Genomic DNA, 23,345 nt, shown 5'->3' with positions numbered 1-23,345 from the left:
TAAATAAATAATTACAATCTTGCACTCGACAAATATGTCATGTATAAAAAAAAAAAATTATTACTAAAACTAAGAAAATGTCAACAAAAATGAAGCATTTTCTAAAAATATATATATATATAAATGAGCAAAACTGCTCTGAAAAGTTATTAAAACGTACAGAAAATAAACAATAAAAGTGTGAATGAAATAAAAAAAGTGCTATTATAAACCTGCGCTTACGTTTAGGTGTACCTGTTGGGTGATCGATTGTGACTAAGCACTTCACCTTGAAAACCAGAAGGAAAGCATTCAATGAGCAAGCGGCCACCCGTGCGCGCGGTGATGAGGGGGTGTAAATCAAAGATAGAAGTGTCGCATTGACCCTGCAGCCAATCGATTGCCTTCACATGTACGGTGGGGACAAGTGACATTAAAATGGATCGGGAGCTGCTTTGGTGTCTCTCCACTAGCCCCGGATGTCCAAATAGAGCCTGCTGTCACTGTTGGACTCGGCTCGACTTCGAAAAAGCAACAGAGGGGAGCGACGTGTGTTTGTTCGTGCTGGATTATGGAACAAAATAACATTGTGGCAAACTGCGGCAGAAGTACAGCCGGGCGGAAGAAATGAGTGATGCTCCATTTAACGCGAGTTTTGCCGTTCAGTCCCCAGATCGCCACTGAATATCAACAATTGCCTCCGCAGAGACGAGCGAGAGAATGAAATCTCAGTGCGCAATGCCGCCACAAGCCCGGCCAATATTATATGTTTGAAGTCCACTCAGATATCTATTTTTCTGTTTGGAGGGACTCTGGGCTCCACCAGGAAACAATATGAATGCGAAATGACTTCAACAAAAAACGTATTGTCATACTGCAAAGTTGGAACGGGTGATTTTAAGTGAGCATTTTTACATGACTTTTGACTTGTGCAAGTTGCAACGAGGGCAGTTTGGCTTTTGCGGTTGGGTTCTTTTTGGAAACAGACCAAAATATAAAAATATCTCTCCAATAACTGAACAAAACTTGGAGGTCACCATGCGTAGAGATACGAGAGATTTTAACAAAACTCAGTGAGCATCTCGAAGATGAACTCAACGCGTTGTTTGAGTTTCCTTTTTTGTGTCTTTCTATGTCGTTAACAAAGAAGGGTGGAGGAAAATGTGAATAGAACCTTATATGGAAGTTGGAACCCTAACAATTGCAGATTAGAGTTAATAATAGAGAGCTTTTTTTTCCCCGAAAGAAAAAATAAATAAGTAATAATAATAGAGAGCTTATATCTTAATTTTTTTTAACTCATTCGCTGCCATTGACGGCTATAAACGTCAAAAATTCATTTGAACTATTTCTATTAGTTGAAAAAAAAATTCCCCACTTTTGTGAACAAGAGTATGAAAACCTGGAATTGTTTTAATTGTACATTTATAACAGATATAAAATTTGTGATTAATCGTGAGTTTACTAGTGAAACCATGCGATTATTTTCAATTCAAAATTTTAGATCTGAATTTTTAATTATTTTTGGGGGGAATTAATTCACTGCCATTGACGGCTATAGACGTCAAAAATTCATTTGAACTATTTCTATTAGTTTAAATTTTTTTTCACTTTTGTTAACAAAAGTATGAAAACCTATAATTATTTTTATTGTACATTTAGTACATATATAAAATTTGTGATTAATTGTGAGTTAACTAGTGAAGTCATGCGATTAATTATGACTACAAATTTTAACCGCCTGAAGCCCCGAATTTTTAATAATCTTTTTTTTTTAATGAATTTATGGCAGTGAATGAGTTAATGTGGTTAGGTTTACATTTATGGCAATAATAAACATTAATAAAAAGCAAGATGCATGTATGCCAGCCTGTTTAAGCCCTATTTCTATTTTGGTCTCATTTTTGTGCTTACTAAAGATATCAAATCTTGACGTTAACTGTCTTGCAAATTACACACCTAGTGTTTTTGTTTTTTTGTTTTATCAAACATTTTTGCAAATATTTTGGGGGGGTGAATGATCTACTACTGTCACCTGCTCAGTTGAACATGGGGACCCACAGGACTCTGCCCTTGGCCCACTGCTCTTTTCATTATACTTAGCACCTTAAGGTGAATTCATTATCATTTTGGATTTCGAAACCCAGCAAAAACTCGAATAATCATGATCGGACCAACATAGTAACCATTTTAACCTGTCCGATTGATTGCAAGTATAAGGTAAAATAAATAAATAAATAATGGTGTATTGTTTCATCAGATTCTTTCATTTGAAGTCCATATAATAGAGGTAATGTGTGACTTTTTTTCCATCATTTTATTTATTTTTTCGCCATTCCTAGCAACGAAAAATGAAGGAATTTTAGATTGGATTATTGCATTGCTCTTTATCTAGTTTTAAAAAAAAAAGTGTGAGAGGTCTGCAGCTTGTCCAAAATGCAGCAACTTGGGTTTTAACTGGGTCATCGAGGTATGACCATATAATCCCCGTATTGGCCTCCCTCCATTGGCTTCCTGTTCACACCAGAGCAGATTTTAAGGTGCTGTTTTAACCTGTAAGTTTTTAAGTGGTTTAGCGCCAGCATACTTAAATGAACTTGTGGACATTTACTGTATGTTTCCACGTGGTCGCTGCGCTCAGATGGGAGCCACCGGCTAACTATTCCAAGAGCTTTTTCTGTCTGTGCCCTCTGTCTCACTCAACATTAGCAAACAAAGCTAAAGACCCACCTTCTTACGGTTACATTTATTTATTTATTGATATATATATATATATATATATATATATATTATTTTTTTATTTTGTTACATTTATGTCATCGCGAGTGCTCTGTTTTAATGGTTTGACTGTTTTGTTTTGTATTTATTTATTTATTTATTTATTTATATATATATATATATATATATATATATATATATATATTTTTTTTTAATTGTTTTATTTTTTTTTAATTATTATTATTAGTATTTTTTTTTTTGAGAGAGCTCGGTATTGTTCATGCGGTAATTTTACCGATTCGACATGTCATCATCATTGCTCTCTCTCTTTTTTGTATTATTATTTTTTTTTTGTATGTGCGTGTGTGTTTGTGTGTGTGTGCATGTGTGTGAGTGTGTACTCATTAATTCACCTAAAACCTATTAAAAATCCCATACCGTTCCCCTAAACCAAATACTTCAGAATCCAGCTAGAGTCGTGAGGTTGTCAGGAGACCCGAGGAAGGATCAAAGGAAAAGAAAGGAAAATGAAATCCAGCACCGACCAGACATTACCTACTACCCACCGGGTTACCAACCAGAGTCTTTCACCAACTCCAGAAATATCTAAATTCCTACAAATTAGGGAGACCTCAAGAGACGAAAGGAGAGACTGAGGAAAGGAAGGATAAAGCAGAGTGAGATCCACAGACATCAGCTTCCACCGATTTTTTTGTTTTGTATTTATTTTTATTGTGTTGCAATATTTGGACTCTGGAATCTTGGCCATTGGCCAATGATTTTCATCCGTGACTATTCTACTATGTAGCTCCTCAATGTCACACTAAGTCGATATTGCAACTACAGTATGTGGATATTATTAAATAACATATCATCAAATCCCCCTCGGAATGGCAATTCCTTTGTATAAGTTGCCTTTCCCTTGTCCGTCCTCCGTTTGCTGCGTCGTCATCTCGGTTTCAGTCCGAGTTTGATCAATCTCGTGAGACCGTCCTCGTTCTTCTCCTTGCCGTTGCGCCACATTATCACAACATTCCCGCTCCTCCAAAGCTACCCCTGCATTTGGAATGAAAGAGACTCGGGCGGGCGAGCTGTGTATCCTGTTTGGAGGTGGATGTCCCCGGGGGGAGACAGGCCTGTTGTTGAATGATCATCCCTTGCTTTAATCAACACATCTCCCAGAGGGAAGAGGGGAAAAAAAAGTTTCCCCTGGCATTTTTCTGGTGTGTATTGTAGAGAGTTAACTTTTAGGAGCGTTGCCTCTAATTTTGAGAAGGTTTCTCTGCAGGGTTTCTTCACATGGAGCCACAAAATAAAGTCCTAATGTCTTGACGCTGTCTTCATTAGCATGACAAATGAGTTGAAATTCGATTTCCTTGTAGAATTTATTGAGGGTGCAGCACAGATTAGAGCCAATGCCGCAACGTCAATAAATGATCCGATTAAGTGAAATCAGTTCTCCTGATTTTTTTTTCTCCCCTTTCTATCTTTTCCAGAACCGTCTTCTAATAATGCCTGATGTCACATGGAAGACATCATTGCATAGGTGAGCACTCGCTACAATTTGGCTGAATGTGCGTACAAAGAAAGTAAGAGATTGTCAAGTGTGCGTACCAGCTCATGTGCGTACCGTACTATTATGTGTAGCTAGGTGCTTATCGAGCGGTTGACCTTTCATGGCTACAGATAATGAGCTTTTATGTTCTATAACATCTCCCTCAATACGCAAGTGAACCCGATGACACCTGAGTGCCATCGGGTCAAAGAAATAATCTTGCTCTGAAAACATATTACACAATGCCCACACGCCAGCAATTATCAGGACAATCATGAATTGGGGGGAGAGGGTTTTAGCTGCTTTGGATGGATTTAATGGCAAGAATGTGGCTTTTGAGCAAAGTTTCTCAAAAATGATCAAGGCTCGTCTAAGGCATGCCGCTAAATGTCCGAACGTCACTCAAATGTCACTGCAACTCATTTCCAACAGTGTCTGACCTTTGCAACTCATTTGGAAACTTTTGAATATATAAATTTTGATAATAATAATAATAATAATAAATTTTAAACTAATTTAATCATTTTTTTAAACACATTTGTGATACGATTTTAAATTTGTCGTGATACAATAATATTATATTTATAACTTCTAGGGATGGGCGAAACCAGGCCTGGTTTCAGGGTATCGGAAGTCGCAATGGCCGAAACCAGTATCAGCTCACTTGTGGCTGTTTTACGATCAGGAACATAAGGCACACATGTCTAACAGATGCCCATTAACTAATTCACTGCCATTGACGGCTATAGACGTCAAAAATTTGTTTTAACTATTTCTATTCGTTTAACTTTTATTTTTCACTTTTGTTAACATGAGTATGAAAACCTAAGGGAAAAAAATATTGTATATTTAGAACAGATATAAAAGTTGTGATTATTCATGAGTTAACTAGTGAAATCATACAATTAATTACAATTAAAAAAATTATTGCCTGAAGCCCCTAATTTTTAATAATCTTTTCTTTTCTTTTTATCGCGTCAGGTGATTAATTTTCTGTTATTGTAATTAATCGCATGACTTCAATAGTTAAGTTATGATTAATTAAAAATGTTATATCTGTTGAAAATGTACAATACAATACAATTTTTTTCTCGGTTTTTATATTCTTAACAAAAGTGGGAAACATGTTAAAATAATAAAAATTGTTCAAATGAATTTTAAGTTAAGTTAAGAATTTATACATTTGTTTAAATCCATTTCATTGTATGTGCTATGCAAAATATGTGTTTTCTGAACAAATAGAAAAAAGACATTGTCAATAAAGTTCTAATAAATTAGTATATGTGGAGCTTTATAACATTGTTTCCTGTGAACAGTGTTTCTGTTGCAGCGAGTTGGATTGTGTGCGTGCGTGTGAGTCGCCGATTTATTCTTTTTAGAATTGCCCACTCCAGTCACTAAGATAACTTTGATTTAACAAATAAATAAATAAAAGTGTAGACAGAGCATTTTAAAAAGAGCGACAACATGTAATTACACATCGATTATATTGCTCATATGGCGTAAAATGTAATCCAGTTAAGTGCAGAGGGAAATTAGACCGCGGGGAATTTGTAGCTGCAGCTAGCACAAGCAACCATTTATTGCTAAATTGTCACACTAAAGGAGTCTGTTCTGGAATTTAGTTAACTGTGATTAATAGAATGTGGACATTTTGAGGTTACTTGAAAATAAAAATCCCCTTCGGGGCAGCAGGAGTTCATCATCTGTATGGTCCTGGACTTTGGATTTGCAGGTCCCGGTTGGGATCCTGTTGCAACAAAAAACCAGGGCAACCACTTGCTACGGAGCGCCTGGAGTTTTCCTTGTGACTGTTGAGGAGCCCTTGAGCAAAACACTACTTTACAATATACAGCGGAGTAAGTTGATTTCCCACACAGAGCTTATAATTAGTCATAAACCAAATAAAAGCTGATGGAATTCAATTTAGTACTCATTTGGGTTGCTGCAAAAATCTACAAAATGCATCTTGCTCCAAAGTCGATCCGTATTTTCCAGAAAATTGCTGGTGTTGCTTGCTCCATGTTGCCGTATTCAACATGTAAATGCCACCAAGATGTGGCACTAATGGCTGCGTATCAGCTGCCTAATCATCTGTCACAGTGGGGAAAATGGAAAATTAGCTGCTAATGTTTCCCCCCCATGCCCCCCCCCCCCCCCTTCTGATGTTTCTCGTACCGGCTTTTATTTTTGGTGGTGGACGTTCAAGGGTCTAGCACTCTGTCGAACTTCATTAGGCTCTCAAATGAGCTTTTAAATACTTCAAATTATTCAAATGTCCCACAGTTTTTGTGCTATTAGTCTAATGAACTGACTGGACACGCACACGCATTTCTGGAAAGTGTGAAGATTCTTACAGTTGATTGGGTGAACAGCACATTGTGTGTGTGTGTGTGTGTGGGGGGGGGGGGTGTGTGTGTGTGTGTGTGTGTGTGTGTGTGTTTTGCCTGTTTCCAGCGGCTCCAACACAAGCCGACACGTCACGGCTGGCTAGGTGTGAATTGAACGCGGCTGTCTGGATCCAACAGAGTCGCCATGGAGTCAAAGTGAGCCACTAATGTTGTTTTTTTTCCCTGCTTAATTGGGCATTGTCTCAACAACTTAGCCTTACAAGTTCATCCTACGCTGAAGAGGCGATAGCATCCTTAAAATGGGAATTTAGTTTGCCGGCAAAGTTACAGCATAAAAACTTCAAAGATGCCACAGGAGGAAGATAATTGCTGTCGAGGAGTGACTCTTTGCCAGTCCCTCGTTGCTTGTTGCCGTCAATAAAAAAATAATAATGATAAACTCAGATGTACGGCAGCTCTTTTTTTCTGTTTCATTATCAGTTCTACATATAAAATAAAAAAAAAGACCAGTTAAAAGATGAGTTTTGTGGGGGGTCTTATAGGGGATACACTTGTATCTAAATAATTCAGAACACCGTGAAATGTATTTCAGGAGCTCAATTCAAAAAGGGGAATTTGAGTATTGTATTTAATTCTTTATCTCCAGATATTAGATAAACAATTTATTTTTAATGAATCTGTATGTGAGATTTATCTCTTGATTGGAACTACTGAAATGAATACATCAACGCATAGGTCGGTTTCAAACTCAAGGTCCCGCAGGACAGATCTGGCCTGCCGCGTCATCGGAATATAACACGTGTCAACTTCAATGATCCTTGTTGAAATCTGAACCAAAATTTGAAATGGTGAAATGAATAATAACATTGAGATTTTGCAAGATTTCTGTTACCGTTTCCACGGTAAGCTGAACCATAATTGAACAAACGACGGTGTTATCTTTGACTTCTGATGTCAAAACCCATCAATTTGTTTTGTATATGACGAGGTTAAATATTTATGATACAACGTGTTGATAGAGAAAGGTAGAAATGACACGAGCAACAACTTTCTTTTCCTCAAAATCAGTACATCCCTCTATTTTACTTCTCCGTGTTTGGAAATGCCAAATTAGCCAAACAATGCTGCTTTGTTTTATGCACATCTGGACAGGGTGCTAAACATTTTTATATAAATATAAACACAACGTACTTTGCGTCTTCATCTACTATGGAAGTAAATCTGAGCCATCAGACTTTGAATTTGAATTTTTTCAGCTTTGAATTTTTACACTGAATTTTTTTTCACGTTAAATTTCTAACAGATTTTTTTTTCTGCATCAAAATTCGACATGTTTAAAAAAAAAAGTCAATAACTATTACTCAATTTAATGAACACAAATGGCAAAAGGAGCAAACCGACTCACCGCATCGCCGTCACTAACGTCTTCTCCTTCCGTGTCGCTGTCACATGACCAGTGGAGCAAAATCTGATTGGTTGGACGTTGGATGACTTTGACGGGGATCGATTGCTTCTCATTAAATACCCAGAGATTGCACTGAATTTTTTACAGTTTAATTTTGATGCCAAATTTTTTTCATGTTGAATTTTTTCCACTTGAATTTTTGACATGTTATTTAGGGTTTTTTTTACATATTGACTTCCGCTGCTGAAATAAATTTAGTATTCAGTGTTAGAAATTCAACGTGGAAAAAATTTAGTGTCAAAATTCAAAGCTGAAAAAAGTCAGTGTTACAAATTCAAATAATCTACATCCCATGTAGAGTCGACTACGGCTCTCGTGTATGTGCCAAATTTGAAGGGAGCCTCTTCGATTGCCCGGGAGTTGGCTGCATTGTCTCCCAAAATGGCGCACAATGAGGCAAACTCCTTACCAAAATACCAAAAGAAAGAAAACTCCACCCATGCACACAGTTAGACTACACTTTGTGCTAGACTTAAGCTCTGCCCGAAAATAGGGCTCATAATGTAAAAGTTCAACACCTCATGGATCTCATGGCTACGATTATGCAGGCTACGACTATGCAGACATAAAAATAAGATTTATTTTGATCATATCAAAAAAATTATTTTTAAACATAGAAACCTCCAGAGTAGATGAAAGTGGTCCTGCTTCAAGTCGCAAACCTTTACTTCCTGCCCTGCTTCCTACTGATGGCCCCCTGATTGGCGCCTGAGCTAATTGTCAATCATGAGTTTCAATAGTGCATGTTTTGGAATGAGTTGAACCCGTCAAGAGGAATTTCATGATACATGATTTCCTGCCATCATGGAGGCTCTCGCTATGAATGGCATCGCTTTGAAGGTGCGCGGCTGCCCTGTGGCATCAAATGTGTATTATTTTTTTTTAATTGTAATTTGGGAGCTGTTACTCTCCCCTCTCCTCAATTGCATTTTGATTCACTTTTGCATAGCCAAAGGCAAAATGAAGTACAGTCTTCCAAAAGGTCCAAAAAGCTCGAACCCGGTGGACCCAGGAAGCCCCAGGAAGCCCCACAGGCCCATCAATTAAAAGACACTGATACCAGACTTGCCCAGGGCCCTGACAAACGCTGCTACGCTACTGCTTCATGCCCCAACCTTATGAGAACTCATTCCCCGTTAACCCCTACTTAACATGCTCCCTGAAGCCTTCCCCCTCCACACGCACCTGCAAAGGGAGTCCTGGCGGCACACCATCCTCAGCTCCAGGCAGTTGGGTTTTTCTTTCTCTTTATAGGAGCAATCGGGCACGATGGTCTGGCGGCGGCGCTCGGCGCAGCCCTCCGTCTGACAGGGGCAGAACAGCAGCCGGTGGCTGAATTCGGCGGGCACACGGTCCAGGAACATCCGCAGCGCTTTGTGGCAGCGCTTCTTGCTGCAAGCTTCCCCCTTGGGGTCCTCCTTGCTGCAGGTGGCGATGTAGGCGGAACGGTGCCTCTTGCAAGTGCCGTTGAGGTTGCAGGCTTTGGCGGCATCCAGGCAGGGGTTGCAGGTTCTCTCGGCGTCGGCGCAGTGGAAACTCTTGGGGGCCACTGTGAGCATCCCTAAGGTGCGAAAGAGAGAGATACTTTTATTTTTTTTATAATTTTACAATTATACAAACGGTCACATGATTCAACATAGATTTCTGTACAACACAGAGAGAGCCAAGAAACACATATTTTGACATGACATTGATTTCCTTAAATTATTTACGTATTGTTGTTTTGTAAATGGTAAGAAAATGTCTGCCATCTAGTGGAAGAGCATTTAATTGTTTAATTATTTGCCGTAAAATATGACTTTTTTTTTGCAGTTTCCTTCTTTGGCCACAGGTGGCAGTAGCAATGCTAAATTAAATGTTCTGCATTCAGCAGCTTTAAAGTAACACTAACTCTTTGACTGCCATAAACGTTATAAAACGTTTAGCATAAACCTAGGGAAGGGCGCCGAGGACGTTAAAAGACGTCCCCTATGTTTTGTTTTTTTTTTTTCAAAAACGGGTGCAGGAAAGCCTTGGGCAGCTGTGCTGAAAGTATCAGGCAGATCTGATTAGTCAAAGACTCGTTTTGGCCCCTAGAGGGCAGCGATGACTCTCTTTGCACAAGGTTGGATGGGCCGCCCACCGTGGGCGTCAGTAGAAGACGTGAGGCGGAGCTAGAGTGTTGAGGAGACAATGGCTGATCCAAGCCACAATGGCTTGACCAAGCAACCGGTTACAAGCAGCTCAGCTTGAGCATTTTTTTCAAAGACGGAAAGCATCAATCAATACTAAAAAGCGCATTGATGTCAACGATGATGATGACAACGAGCTCTACGCCAAAGTTGGAAGCTTTGGCGTGACTGTTATGAACACGTAGTAAGCCTCACCGGCTAAGCGCGGCTAGCGCTGCTAAGGCCGGAAAACGCGGAGCTGCACAAGCGGACATTCGATCGGACAATGAAGAGTACCCCGAGTCCAATGCATATTCATCGGAGGAGCGGGTACAGTCTGATCACGGAGAAGACACTGTTTCTGGACTACGATGCCACCATGAATGGAGTGGATAAAATGGATCAGAACATCTCCTACCACCCGGTATAGCAACTGAAGGACACGGGGAAGCGAGACGTAACGAAACCGTAACGTAACCGTAGCATGATCCTGATATTAGACTTGATGACACACTGCAGTATATACTTGCTATTCCCCGGAAAAAAACGGCCTGCAAGAAAGTGGCGCACGCGAAGAGGCAATCTGTTGTGCAAATGCTGTTGCGTCTCCTTGCACGCAGGAGAGTGTTACAAAAAGAAAAACTGTCGTTGAAACATCCACATATTTGTAAATAGTACCACAGTTGCACACATTTGTCCAATCTTTCATTTGGTAGTACGTGTGTTTCCATAGTCCATAGTCCAAACAGAACATTTTCTGTGGACCTTGAAAGATCAGTCAAAATGCTTAAATCGGCTGGCACTGGCGGCATCCCTTTTCTGAAAACGTCTGGCAGTCAAAGAGCTAAGGAACATTTCAACTTTAATAAAATATTTTCATAACTCTTCTATTCTATTCTATTAAAACTAGTTGAATGGTACCTTTGCCATGGCCTGAGGGGGTCTGTATCCTTTTTACTGGCATTAAACAACTTTGAAGAGGATGGTAGGAACACTGTACACTACAAATGTGCTGACTGCTTTATGGCATACGTCACTTCCCCCTTTACATATTCGTTACAAAGACGGAAGTCAATTTGAATGAGCTCAGAAATGACGCAAGGCGCTTGTCCTCATGAGAAACGTGGTCTTCCTTCAGGCATAACATTACCGCTTTTGTCCATATGGCGCCGCCATCATCAACATAAACTGAAAGTGCCTTAGTGTTGCTTTAAGTAAAACTGTTTTATTTCCTTAGGCACTGTTCAGAAATGAATCCCAAGGCAGTTGCATAAAACCCAACAATGTGAACCACAAATCAACAGATTGTTGTCCATTCATCAGCTGCATACCTATTTTGATTCCTTTCATTCGGGAAATCAAACTCACATTGAAAATCCTCAGTAAGTAAACAGAACATGCTGTACACATTTTTAGACCGTGGGAGGAAGCCGAAGTACCTAGAACTCCACAAGGACAACCGGAATTGATTCAAGAAGGATTGTCAATGGAGGCGCGGCCAAGTTGCGGTGAGCACATCTGCCTTACAGTCCTTCCTGTGTTGAGTTTGCATGTTCTCTCCCTGGGTTGTCTCCGGGCTTCCTCCCTCATGTCAAAAACAGGCATGACTATAACGTGTCTATATGCTGTGAATGTGAGTGTGAATTATTCTGTATGTGCCTTCCATGGGCAGGCGAACAGTCCTTGGTGTGCCCTGACTCTCGGCCAAATTCAGCTGGGATAGTGTCCGGCTCACCTGTAATGAGGACAAGCAATATAGAAAATGGATGGATGGGATTGTCAGTTTGATGAAGTTTTTCCGCTCCCAAAAAACGAGTGCGGGCAAACAAAACCTGTTGGCAACAAATGCAATAATAACCAAGAGATACACATCGATACTAACGATCCAATATAGATCACAGGAGGCTTGGCAGCCAAGTGTGGTCAACAAACAAAAGCGCTGGTCCTTGCAGCTGTGGTCAACAGGAAGTTCATTCTTCAATAACATCACAGATTGTCTCTGCAAGTCACTGGAGAGACAACTGCTGTACATCTGTTGCAACTGAAATATTGATTTCATCCGTAGAATAACCTGAGTGAAATACAAATGAATTTTGCTACATTTCGAAAGACACGGTCATGAATGAGACTTTTTTTTTTAAATAGTCCCGACTGATCTTAATCATTATATCATGAATCCACAGTCAGTAATCAGCAACTTGAAATCTTCCTCAATTCAATGCCACAAAGCCGATTTATTTAAATTCAAAGCATTTCAGCTTTGACTGAATACATTTTATTATCAGCAAGTCAACCATTTGAGTTTGAAGCAAGCATTTTAGGCCAATTCCAAGCTTTTATTGAATCTATGCTATTTTGTGGGTGGAGCCTGTCAAACTTTAATCATCATTTAGAGGATAACCATGAAAAAGGATCTTTTCTACTGTATGTTAATTCATCCCATGTTAACATGCTGTTTGCCATGCGGATTAAAAACTAAATTGCCAACTAAATACTCAAGTTTATTTATAAGGCATTTTAAAACAACCATCGCTGCATACAAAGTGCTGTACTTGGAGTAAAAATGTGTCATACAATAGCAAAGACTGTTAAAACAGTAAATTAATAACAAAAACAGTAAACACCATTAAACGCTCAAATGATGCTGAGTAGTCAAAGAATAAATACGTGTTTTAAGACAAGTTTTAAAAATGGACAGAGTGGGGGCTTGCACTTGCCTAATGTTTAGTGGAAAGCCACGATTTTTTGGGGGATTTTTTTTTGTGACTTCTCTTTTAACGAGAAAGCAGGACATGGATCTGACTGTCATCCGCATAGCAGTGGAAGGAAATACCGTACTTACTTAAGATGGAACCGAGGGGCAGCAAATACAATGAAAAACAGCAGGGGCTCCAAAATGGAACCCTGCGGAACACCGACAGTGGGGCAGAACGGGACTAACACAAACAGTTTTGTCTGGCAAACAGGATCTAAACCACTCTCGAGTGCTGCCATAAATGCCCACTCGGCAGGGGTGGCAAATCCGGGTCCAGAAAGTAAAAACCATGCTACAGTTTGGTTTTAGCCCCTTGTGCTAGCTAGCTAGCTCCCTAGCAGGTAAATGAGCACCCGGAGAGCTAGCTAGGGAGCTCGCTGGGTAGCACCTGGGGCTAAAACCAAACTGTGGCAGGGTTTCTACTTTCCGGACTTGGATTTGCCACCTTTGCCACTCGGGGCTGCAAACAAGCCAAAGTAGAACTCTGTGACCCGCCGTATCGCTGCAGTCAGATCCAATCAAAGAAGACATATATAGTCTCCAGTGTTATTAGCCAGAAGGGCGTCATTAAAAACAATAAAGTAAAGTACAAGTAATATCGCAGTAAGCAAAATGCAAGCCTCAAAACCACATACTTTAATATCTCCCACTTTGTTGTACGAGCCACCATTTGAATAGTAAACGATTAAACTCCCCTCTGTTTTTCAAGTGCAATGACAGGGCGAAACACTGTAATTAGCACCGATATTTGTGGATAACAGACGATGCCATTAGGTGTGCTGCCTCCCACTACAGTGCAGGGAAAAAAATGATACACCTTTTGTACACCATTGGCTTGTATTCAAGCGATATTAGAGAATTTAACCTCCCTCCCCTGTAGATAATGATATTTCAGAGGTCATGGCGCAATGGTGACACCCAGAAAGATTCATCTCTTATTCAACAGAAACAATCTCACACGGTGTCTATCAGGCAGCCTGCAGCAGGAAGAAGACCATTTGTTTTTGGAGGGGTGTGCCACGGAGACCGCATTGTTTTCAAGTGTCGTATCGCACGATATCAATCCCGCAAATGGGGTTACGTAGAACACAGCACACTGCAAGTGGCAGAGGAAATAAGAAGACCCTTGAAATTAATTATTTTGTGTTTTCAGATCCCGGTCGGATAAAAAAACGAAGCCTTCCTGCTGTTGAGAAACTGCACAAGGGGATTCTAAGTATTTCATCACAGACAGAAGAACCTATAGTAAATCTTTCTTTCCATTAACTAACTTTCATTTCGATGTATCAAGGTTAAATGGAGACGGTAGTCTGGGGGGGGGGGGGGGGGGGGATAAGGGTAGGGGAAAAGAGACGTCTTACTGTATGTGCTTGCCTCTGAGCCATCATGCAGCAGGACCTTTCAAAGTAGAAATAATTTGTTACCTGAAAACTGTACTTCAGTACAGTATCTTTGTACCTTTGTGTTTGTCTGATTACTTTTTTTTTCTTTCTTTTTTTACCTTTACTCTTTCCATTGGAAAACCAATATCTGAATTTACTACTCCTTACTTAAAACAAAAAACAAAAAAACAAGTACTGTATAGTAATGGGGTACCGCACAAATGCTATTTTTAGACCACAAGGTCACGTGACTTCATCAACTTGAACCGAAAGGAGGTCAAAAATGACGCCGGCTCGTCGACGACCTATGCTAGTAGCGCTTGTTTTGTTCTCGTTTATCTCCGGGGGGAAAAAAAACATGCCAAGTAAACACAGCTATTATGGAACTTGCAGAAACGACTCCAGACACTACGACCGTCCACATTTGAAGGATGTATTCTTTACTCGTTTCCCGAAGCCAAAACTTCAGAGGGATAAATGTGAACGTGGATCAACTTGTGCGGACGTCTAAAAAGAGCTGTCGTTGTTGGCGGTCATGCATGCTTGCTCCTACGATGACAATCCTGCCCTTGCCGGCCACCGCCGTCCCGAAGAGGTAAGCGATTGTCTTTATGTTGTTTTTATTTTTATTTTTTTGGCGTTTGGCACTACTACTACTTTGGCCGGACGACAATAATGAATGCCGAGGGAAAATGCTAAAATGGCACTGTTGTTCGAACCTGTCTTGCTTACCGCTTGATTTGTTTTATTATTTTTGCCTTAAGTGCAGCTGTAGGGCATTTTCTGAATTAAGGAAACAGGTTTATAAGCGGGAAGGATGTGATACTTGAAAGAGTTGAGGTATAGCGAGTTTTGTTGGTTGTGCCCAAGAATTGTGATCACGACACACACACACGAAAGCAATAAAACATTTACATCCAACAACTATCAAAGACGTAAGACAACCAGATATGACAGGGGCATATGGTGGTATAGGAAGGATAGCTTTTTGAAACTGAAGAGTGTCAGTTGCGTAGGACGATGTTTTGAGGAGGAGAATATATATATATATTTTTTTACCTCTGGATCAGGTCGGCTCTTTTTCCCGTCTTTTTACAGCCATCAAACACTCCAGCCATCTCCTTAATTGAACATTTGTATGTTCTTCGACGTCTATACATGTGAATTTGGCGCAAGGGATATCATTCTCGGATAGAATTTGTCGATTTTGGGCAGTACACATCTCGCTAGTAGCGGCCGAGTTTGACCCCCTCGCTTGGCTCATGAATATTAATTAAGTGTGGTGACGTATATCTTGCGGGCACCCCGTTAAGTGCATAGTGAGAGTACTACGAGCATATCCACTTTTCCCATGACTCAAATGTAGCGTGACACTTACAAATATCAGACGTCTTTCTATGAACAATTGTAAACTTTTTTTTTTTTTATCATTGCACGCCCTCGAGGGAAGATGATAAATCCTTTCTACTCAAGGAGGTCATGTTTGTACCCGCTTATTTGTAATATCTGTTTGGAAGTTAGTGAGATTGCGCAAAACAAAATGTACCTTCTAAATGACAGGACGAGAACTAGCCGTGCGCTCGGCGGTAGAAAAGTGTGTTATATAGTCGTTCCGTCGTTTAGATTCAATTTAGACTCGCGGAAAAAATGAGTATAAAGTTCTGCAAACGTTTCAAAGTGTTCAGAACCAACCTTGTCGTATTGCGGTAGGCAGAGGTGTGAGTAACAACAGACGTACGTTTACGTACTTACTACTTTTAATAACATTAGATTGATAGATTGAACTTGTCAGTGTAGTTTTAATGCAAATTTACTAGTACTTGAGTACATTTTTTGACTTGTCTCCCCACCGCTGGTAAGAAGCTATTTTTGTGATGGTATCCCACTCGATGTGAGCAAGTGTGAAAAATTGTCTCCATACAATATGATATAAGACAAGCATTATATAAAGCACATGTTGACTATTCTCGATAACGAAACTGATTGAAAGTATAGATATTGTATTTTCTATGTTTACAGCATTGTGTGAGAAGTCAATAGAGTTACCTGCGCTTGTTTTTGTTGCAACTTCTTATCTGTCTTGGTTTCAAGTGGTCTTTCTGTGTGGAGTCCGCATTTTCTCCCCATGCTTGTCAGTTTGCTCCGGGCAGTAGTGTGCAAAGGTGGGGGGCTTATGGGGGCACAGGCCCCTGGGCATCCACTTCAAAATGTTTTCTCATAACAACACTAGGGTCGCAAATTTTCCGTTGCAGCAAGTTGGTGTGAGAAGGTCAATTGCCTGGTGTGCAGGTGTGGGTTGCTGATTATTTGTTTTTTGTTTTTTCGCAATTGTGTAGACCTTAGTAATGAACATTAACTCACTTCACTCCCAGCCATTTTTACTGAAGCAACCCCTTTCGCTCTCGGCTGTTTTACTGGATTTGGACTGATTTTGCACGGCCCACAGAATATTGTGTTCTATTGCTATCAAAACATGAAAGATTAGAGTCTCTTCTTTCATCAGGAAAAAAAAATCACATTTGTATCTGTTTCCATTTTGCAGTAATTAGCATTAGAATATAGCTAAGTTTCATCATTAGTCACAAATCTGTTTAAAACAGTGGGGAAAAGAGTTTTTTGCAACATGGCCCTGGGTTGATCTTTTATACTCTGCTGCCACCTACAGGCCGGTTTTGTAATAACTACCATTGCTTCAAGCGTTCTCTTCACTTCAGAGGCTGCATCAAAGCCTTCTGTACGCTCTAGCATAAAAAACAACAACATAAAAATCGTATAAATATGGTTTCGGGACCATGGCATTATTTAAAATAGAATGTTTTTGTACGTTTTTGGGAGCAAATGAGTTAAACATGATTGCAAGAATCACAAATTAGTTTTCCATAATCATTGATCAAGGAAGACCCCATCCCTAGTCTAGTCCAAAGCAGAACCTTTTGTGCCAGGATCTGAGCCTCCAAAAGGTGTCTGAGAGAGGTTTGTTGCGGCCGAGGGACGGCAGACGCCTGGCTGAGGCCTGCCCACAGGGGATGGTGGTCCAGCTGGATGAGAGCTTATCCATGGCGCTTGTCCAGGTACATTGATGAATTGCAGCCCCTAAATCTCCCCTGACCATCTGCAGGCTCTAATGTTGGCCACTGGGGGTCCAGGAGGAGACGGGATGAAGTACAAAGATTATGCCGTTTTGAAGCCGCTTCGACTTGTTTTTCCTTTCGCGACGACCACTGACTGTGGAGTTGAGATTGAATTTGGTGATCAAAAAATAAATAAAAAAAATAATTCCTGGGGTGAACGTAAGACCCGAAGCTCACTTCTTGGCAGTGCGGCAGTTCGACACACTCGCAAACACACACTCAGGATGCACTCGTAACAGCAGGAGGGAAAAGGGAAGGAAGCAAAGATTGCATATGGGAGGGGAAAAGTGCAGTATTGTGTTACTAATTGATTTTCCGAGTGCATTTCAAAGAAGGTTTGTTTTGCTATAACGCAAGAGGGAAGAGGTTGATAAGCTAATGATAAAAGAAATATAAAATGGAAAAAAGCTTTCAGCAGGCAGATGGCTGTTGGTCATGACAGATAGAGGGATGTGATGAGAGGATTGCCACTTAGGCACACTCACGTGCACACGTACGCGCACACGCCAAGGCGAGCGTTCAATTAATCCAGACTAATTCAGGAAAGATGTGCGACTCCTGCTCCTAATAATTAACCCAGCCCATCAGCGATGCAATCAACAGCTCTCATCGCTACACTCTACACATACCTATTAACTTAGCTTGCTGGAGGCTGAACCAAACATTACCGAGAAAGTGTGCCAAGCTGCCGGAATAAATGAACAGCAGCTTGACACACTGTGAATGGTTAATGGATGCTCTCATTACCCCTCCACAAAAAAAAAAATCAGTTTCCTTCAAATTTTACAGGCAGATATTTGTCACATAGCAAATAAACAATAACATAGCAAATATTGTTTACTATATAATCTTCTATAGAATCATTTTTTCAATGCCGTAGGAACCTCATATTCCCTACTTTATCAGTCCATCATAGAGGTGGACCAGCCAGGGACACGTGACACACCACTTTTAATGACATTATTTCTTTCAATGTAATTTATTTAAAAACAAAGGTTTGTTCGATGCCAAATCACTCTAAAAATCAGAACATTTTAACCAAGCAGATTTTGATTTTAATGAAACTTGGTGTACTTGTTGATAGTGATGGGACAACACTCAAATTTTTGGTCACCCAGAGCAGGAGTTAGGAAGCTAGCAAAAAATTTTGGCAAAAAAAGGGTATTTTGAACCCTCCTATCTCTGGAACTGCTGGGTCAATCTTCACATAACAGGTATTGTTGGAGAGGGAATTCACCAAGGATTCCAAATCTCATTTATTTTAGTTACCTTTTGACCTTTTGTTTTTGTTTATCTTGACCTTGCAGATCACGTGACCTTAAAATTTTTCATGAAACGTATTCTCTCATATATTCTCTAAAACAGAAAAGTTTCAGACGCATTATTATTATTTTTGCTTAGCAGCAATAGTGAGTCAAAGTAATATATTCAATGAATACTCAGCTTTCAATGTTCAATCAAGATTTGTAATCCTTGTTGAATTCCTTTTCCAACAACAATCCAACAATTTATTTTGTGAAGATTGATCGAATTGTTCCTGAGATATAAGGGTCCGATTGACCTAAATTTTGAGATTTACAACAAGTATACCCAGTTTCATTAAAGTCAAAATATATGAAGCAAAATCCAATGAAAACTGCAGGGGCCTCAAAACGGAACCTTGTGGAACCACTTATGACCGTGGGACAAAAACTTCTGTCTGCCAAATAGTTGAATTCCTTTTCCAAAAATACTTGTTTTGTGAAGATTGAATGAATAGTTCCTGAGATATAAAGGTTCAAAGGCAGGCGGCCACGCCCCTTTTTGCAGAAAACGTCAAATTCGGCAGGTCGTGCTTGCCAAACCCCTGCTCCGATTGACCTAAAATTTTAGATTTAGTGTTGTGCCATTACTATCAACAAGTACACCAAGTTTCATTAAAGACAAAATATGCTTGGTTAAACCCACTCGATGAAATATTTTTTTTTGGGGGGGGGGCTGTTAATCTCTTGCAGGACATTATGGTTAAATCAGCATCAAGTGTGAACGTTGTCTCTGCCTATGAAAAGCACAACATATGATGGATGTTTTTTTTTATTTAATTTTAATTTTAACAAAACCATTGCTGCGTCATCATTATCATAACCTTATATTGTTCTTCAAATTCCACCGCTGATATGTAGAAACTGTACCTAAAATATAAGCTTGTTGTGTGTAATGCTTGTATAAGCTTTGCTTTAAAGATTATTTAAAGAAAAAACTGTTTATTCCATGACAATATTTACAATGTTTGTTAGTTTGCAGCTCAGTGGTAAGTTAAACATAAACTACACTTCAACCGACTGCAGGGGGCAAACACAAAACTAACAATTATTTTCTTACTGTTGATCCAACGCTTCCCCGTTCTTTGGGTTAATCCACCCATTTGACTCTAAGTAGGCTTTTAATGGGCGTCATGCCAGCGTAATGGAAATAACCCTCATTTGCCTTTTAGCACACATGCAGCCCGCGCGGGGAGTGAAAGGGGAGACAGGCGAAGATGCCGTGAGACATTTAAGAACAGTTCAAATGTGACTGGAGACCCCTGCAGGGACCGAAAAGCAGGACGGCTGAAAATAAAGTAAGATAACAGTGAACTGTACTCAAGAGGAGGTGGTGAAAATGTACACTATATCTGGGAATTGGATGTCGCACCCCCCGAAGAGAACGATATTCTCTCCCAAGTAACTGCATTTTGCAATTTGAATTGTACATATATCATCCCTTACTCAAAGGACACAGAGCTGCTGAAGGGGGGATTGGGGGGGTTCATCCCAGGTTAGAAAAGAGGCTGTTGGCTATGCGTATGTACTCAGTAATTAGGAAAGGTGCCAAAGTTTGGACTTAATACGGCCCTGGGTGAGTGTGCAAGAGCTTGTTAGGGAAGTCTTTAGTCCGGACCCTGAGGAGCATGTCAAGCATCGCTGTGTCAAAGGGCTCATCAGTCATTAGCACCGCGCTCGCCGCCGCAGCGGGGTCCGCATTAGGCACAAAGAGGGTCTACAACATCATCTCGCCTCTGCCTCAGATGGCAAATCATTCAAATAGACCGTCCCCAGAGGAATGAGTTCAAGAGCGTCGACCAGCTGAACTCTACCTCGGAGCAGGAAATGATTGCCGTCAAGCCGAGCCGTCCGCGTGAGGATCTTCCGATGACAAAATTTCGGCGTTTGAAGTGTGTGTGTGTGTGTGCAGGGGAGAGTCGGACCGAATTGGAATTCAGTGTAAGCACACTTGAAAATCCTTCAGCTATTTATGAGCATCTGCAGCCTGCTAACATCCACGAGTGCCGAATTGCTTCTGTTTCTTTTTGTTTGTCTTCAAAAGTTGAGTATACCCTTTTTAAGTATAAACATCTGAACACCTTTTACAGTACACTTTCAACAAATATTCTTCATCTATTTATGTGCTTGTATTTCCTTTTTTTTTTGGGGGGGGGGGGGCTTTTACGTTTCTATAATCTTTTTATGACTATACACAGGCACAAAGATGAACAATAGAGGAGCCTTCAAGTCAACACCGCCCCAAACTCTTACAGGAGAGTTGAAACGTTATAGTATCATCAGCAACTTTTGGGGGCCATTTTTTGTGACAATACAGTACATGCAATGCAATCTATAGTGAAGTTAACAGTACATATTTTTCTTACACATGACCCTTATCATCCATGTGTATGTTTGTGTGTGTTTTGGGCAATATGTGTCCACCTCCTACCTGCTCACCCTTCCCCTCGCTGCTCACAAAAAGTTAATTGGAGGCAATTACCTTCAAAGAGGCGGCTCTTTTACTCAACTCTGCAAGCAGCGTGCAAGTCCCCTCACCCTTACAGGTAGTATTGAAAACTTGACCGCAGGGATGTAACGATAACGGCAATATCGTGATATTGCAATATTAAAACTGCCACGATATATCGGCGGCGTCACGTCGCGATATTAAAAGCAGCACATCTGTTAAAAACATCGGATTGATTTCCATTTGTGCAGTTCTAGCACCCTCTGGTGGCTATTTTTTTTGTGCAGTTTAATTTTCACAAGGCATGTTTTGGCCCTTATATGTTTAAAATCCACGCTGATGGTTACGTAATATGCTTGTGGAACTCAATGTGTGCTTACATTACATATTTATAATAAAAAAATAAAAATATAAATAATATATATATATATTATTTATATGTATAATATATATATAATTTGTTTTATTAATTTTTTTATAATATTTGTCATTGCTGTAATGCACAATATTGTGTTTTCTTTTAGTATGAATGAATATTGTGACTTATTCTTGCATGGCCAACCTCCCCACAATATCGTGATCATTATCGTATCGTTTGCATATCATTACATCCCTAGTAAACCGGTAAACCGGTTCATGCCTACATCAAAGTAAGAGTAATTTAGCATTCTTAGAAAAACGGTGGCAGTATTGTGCAGGTCTATTGAAAGTTTAAAAGCAAGTGCTCATTTTGCATTTAAATAGGCCCTCTTCTTTTACTGTTTATAGTGATGGGAGTGAGGAAGTCTCGCAGTTAGGACTGCCACCGTGCATGAATCTAACACAAAATAGTCTACTCCCTTGTCACATTGCACCTTTTTTTTTTTTGTGTGAAACGCTTGGATGACTTCCTTTCCTTTTCACCCCATTTGACTGTATGCGGTATGCGTGCGTATGTTCAACATGACATCGTCGACTGCCTTGTCACACACAACATGTACGGAGAGGACATAACAAAGTTGACAACCGCCACTTCAAACTGAATATTCAAAATAGCAGGTTTAGCTTAAGTAAGCTTCAAAAAGCAAAGGCTGGTGCTCAGGGTGGATATGAATCCACAATCCACACCAAAAAAAATAAAGCATATAAATACACACAAGGCTTTACAGTCAATCACGTGCAGCCTAACGCACGCAGAGATACCCTCAGAGCCTTAATGACAAGAAAGCCACGTTTGCCGCCCGTCTAAGAAGACCTCTATGTTTGCCTAAGTAATGGTAATTGTTTGGAGGACAATGCGAAAATGTCAAACATTTCAACAGCATGCCACGCCGCCGTTACGTTGCTCCCTTTTTTGCCTCCCGCCAGCGGCGGATGCCTTGTGGGTATTTAATTGGATAGCAGGCACACTGAGCCGAGATGAGGAGCTTAGTGGCGAGGGTTAGCGACTCGCACTCGCAGATGTTCAACTTAATTCCCGGCGCGACCTCACTAGCCTTCATTTTGAGATACCCTCTGCCTCGACTGAGTTCATTAGCTCGGCATTGGGTCAAAAGACCACAATGCATTGCATGTGCGGCATGTTAACAATTGTACTTAATGACCACTTAATGACTTATGTAATTCGCCGTTGGTTTTATGTTTTGGTGAGGGTCTGCTTCAACAGCAAAGTCATGCGTTGATTTAAAGGGGCGATATGATGGAAAACAATTTCAATTGCTTGTGTACTTACAGTATTTTCATCTCTGTGTGCCTGCCCACGCATCAAATGTAAAATTCCCAGAAAGGGAACAAGGGTTCTATTTTCAGAGACCGTGGCACAAATGCTGACGGATACTGATTTTCATTAATCTTACTTAACTCATTCGCTGCCGTCGACGGCTATAGACGTCAAAAATTCATTTGAACTGTTTCTATTTAACGTTTTCCCACTTTTGTTAACAAAAGTATGAAAACCTAGAAACATTTTTTTTTATTGTACATTTAGAACAGATATAAAATTTGCAATCAATCATGAGTACTATTGAAGTCATGCGATTACTTACGATTAAAAACATTTAATCGCCTGACACGATTAAAAAAAACCCAAAGAATTAGGGGCGTCAGGCGATTACATTTTTTTATCGTAAT

General features: G+C 40.1%; 1 protein-coding gene and 1 long non-coding RNA gene across 3 annotated transcripts in view; one reads left to right on the top strand and one right to left on the bottom strand.

Annotated features, from left to right (window-relative positions):
* LOC147173470 (GDNF family receptor alpha-2-like) overlaps positions 1–23,345 on the bottom strand; it is a 77,063-nt gene that overhangs the window by 25,512 nt on the left and 28,206 nt on the right. The window contains exon 4 of the mRNA XM_086075136.1: positions 9,254–9,629. Within this exon, the coding sequence (XP_085931262.1) occupies positions 9,254–9,629 (376 nt within the window). The remainder of the gene's footprint in view (positions 1–9,253; positions 9,630–23,345) is intronic.
* The window catches only part of LOC147173469 (uncharacterized), a 49,815-nt gene continuing 38,102 nt past the window's right edge, over positions 11,633–23,345 (top strand). For both annotated transcript variants that reach the window (XR_015094771.1, XR_015094770.1), the window contains exons 1-3: positions 11,633–11,726; positions 14,127–14,218; positions 14,749–14,950. This is a non-coding gene — a long non-coding RNA (uncharacterized LOC147173469). The remainder of the gene's footprint in view (positions 11,727–14,126; positions 14,219–14,748; positions 14,951–23,345) is intronic.

Source organism: Leptonotus elevatus, chromosome 5 (genome assembly GCF_054856555.1).
Source record: "Leptonotus elevatus isolate MCC_2025b chromosome 5, RoL_Lele_1.0, whole genome shotgun sequence".
Classification (NCBI taxonomy): domain Eukaryota; kingdom Metazoa; phylum Chordata; class Actinopteri; order Syngnathiformes; family Syngnathidae; genus Leptonotus; species Leptonotus elevatus.
The sequence above is the reverse complement of the archived record's forward strand: the minus strand, read 5'-3'. Positions and strand labels throughout refer to the sequence as shown.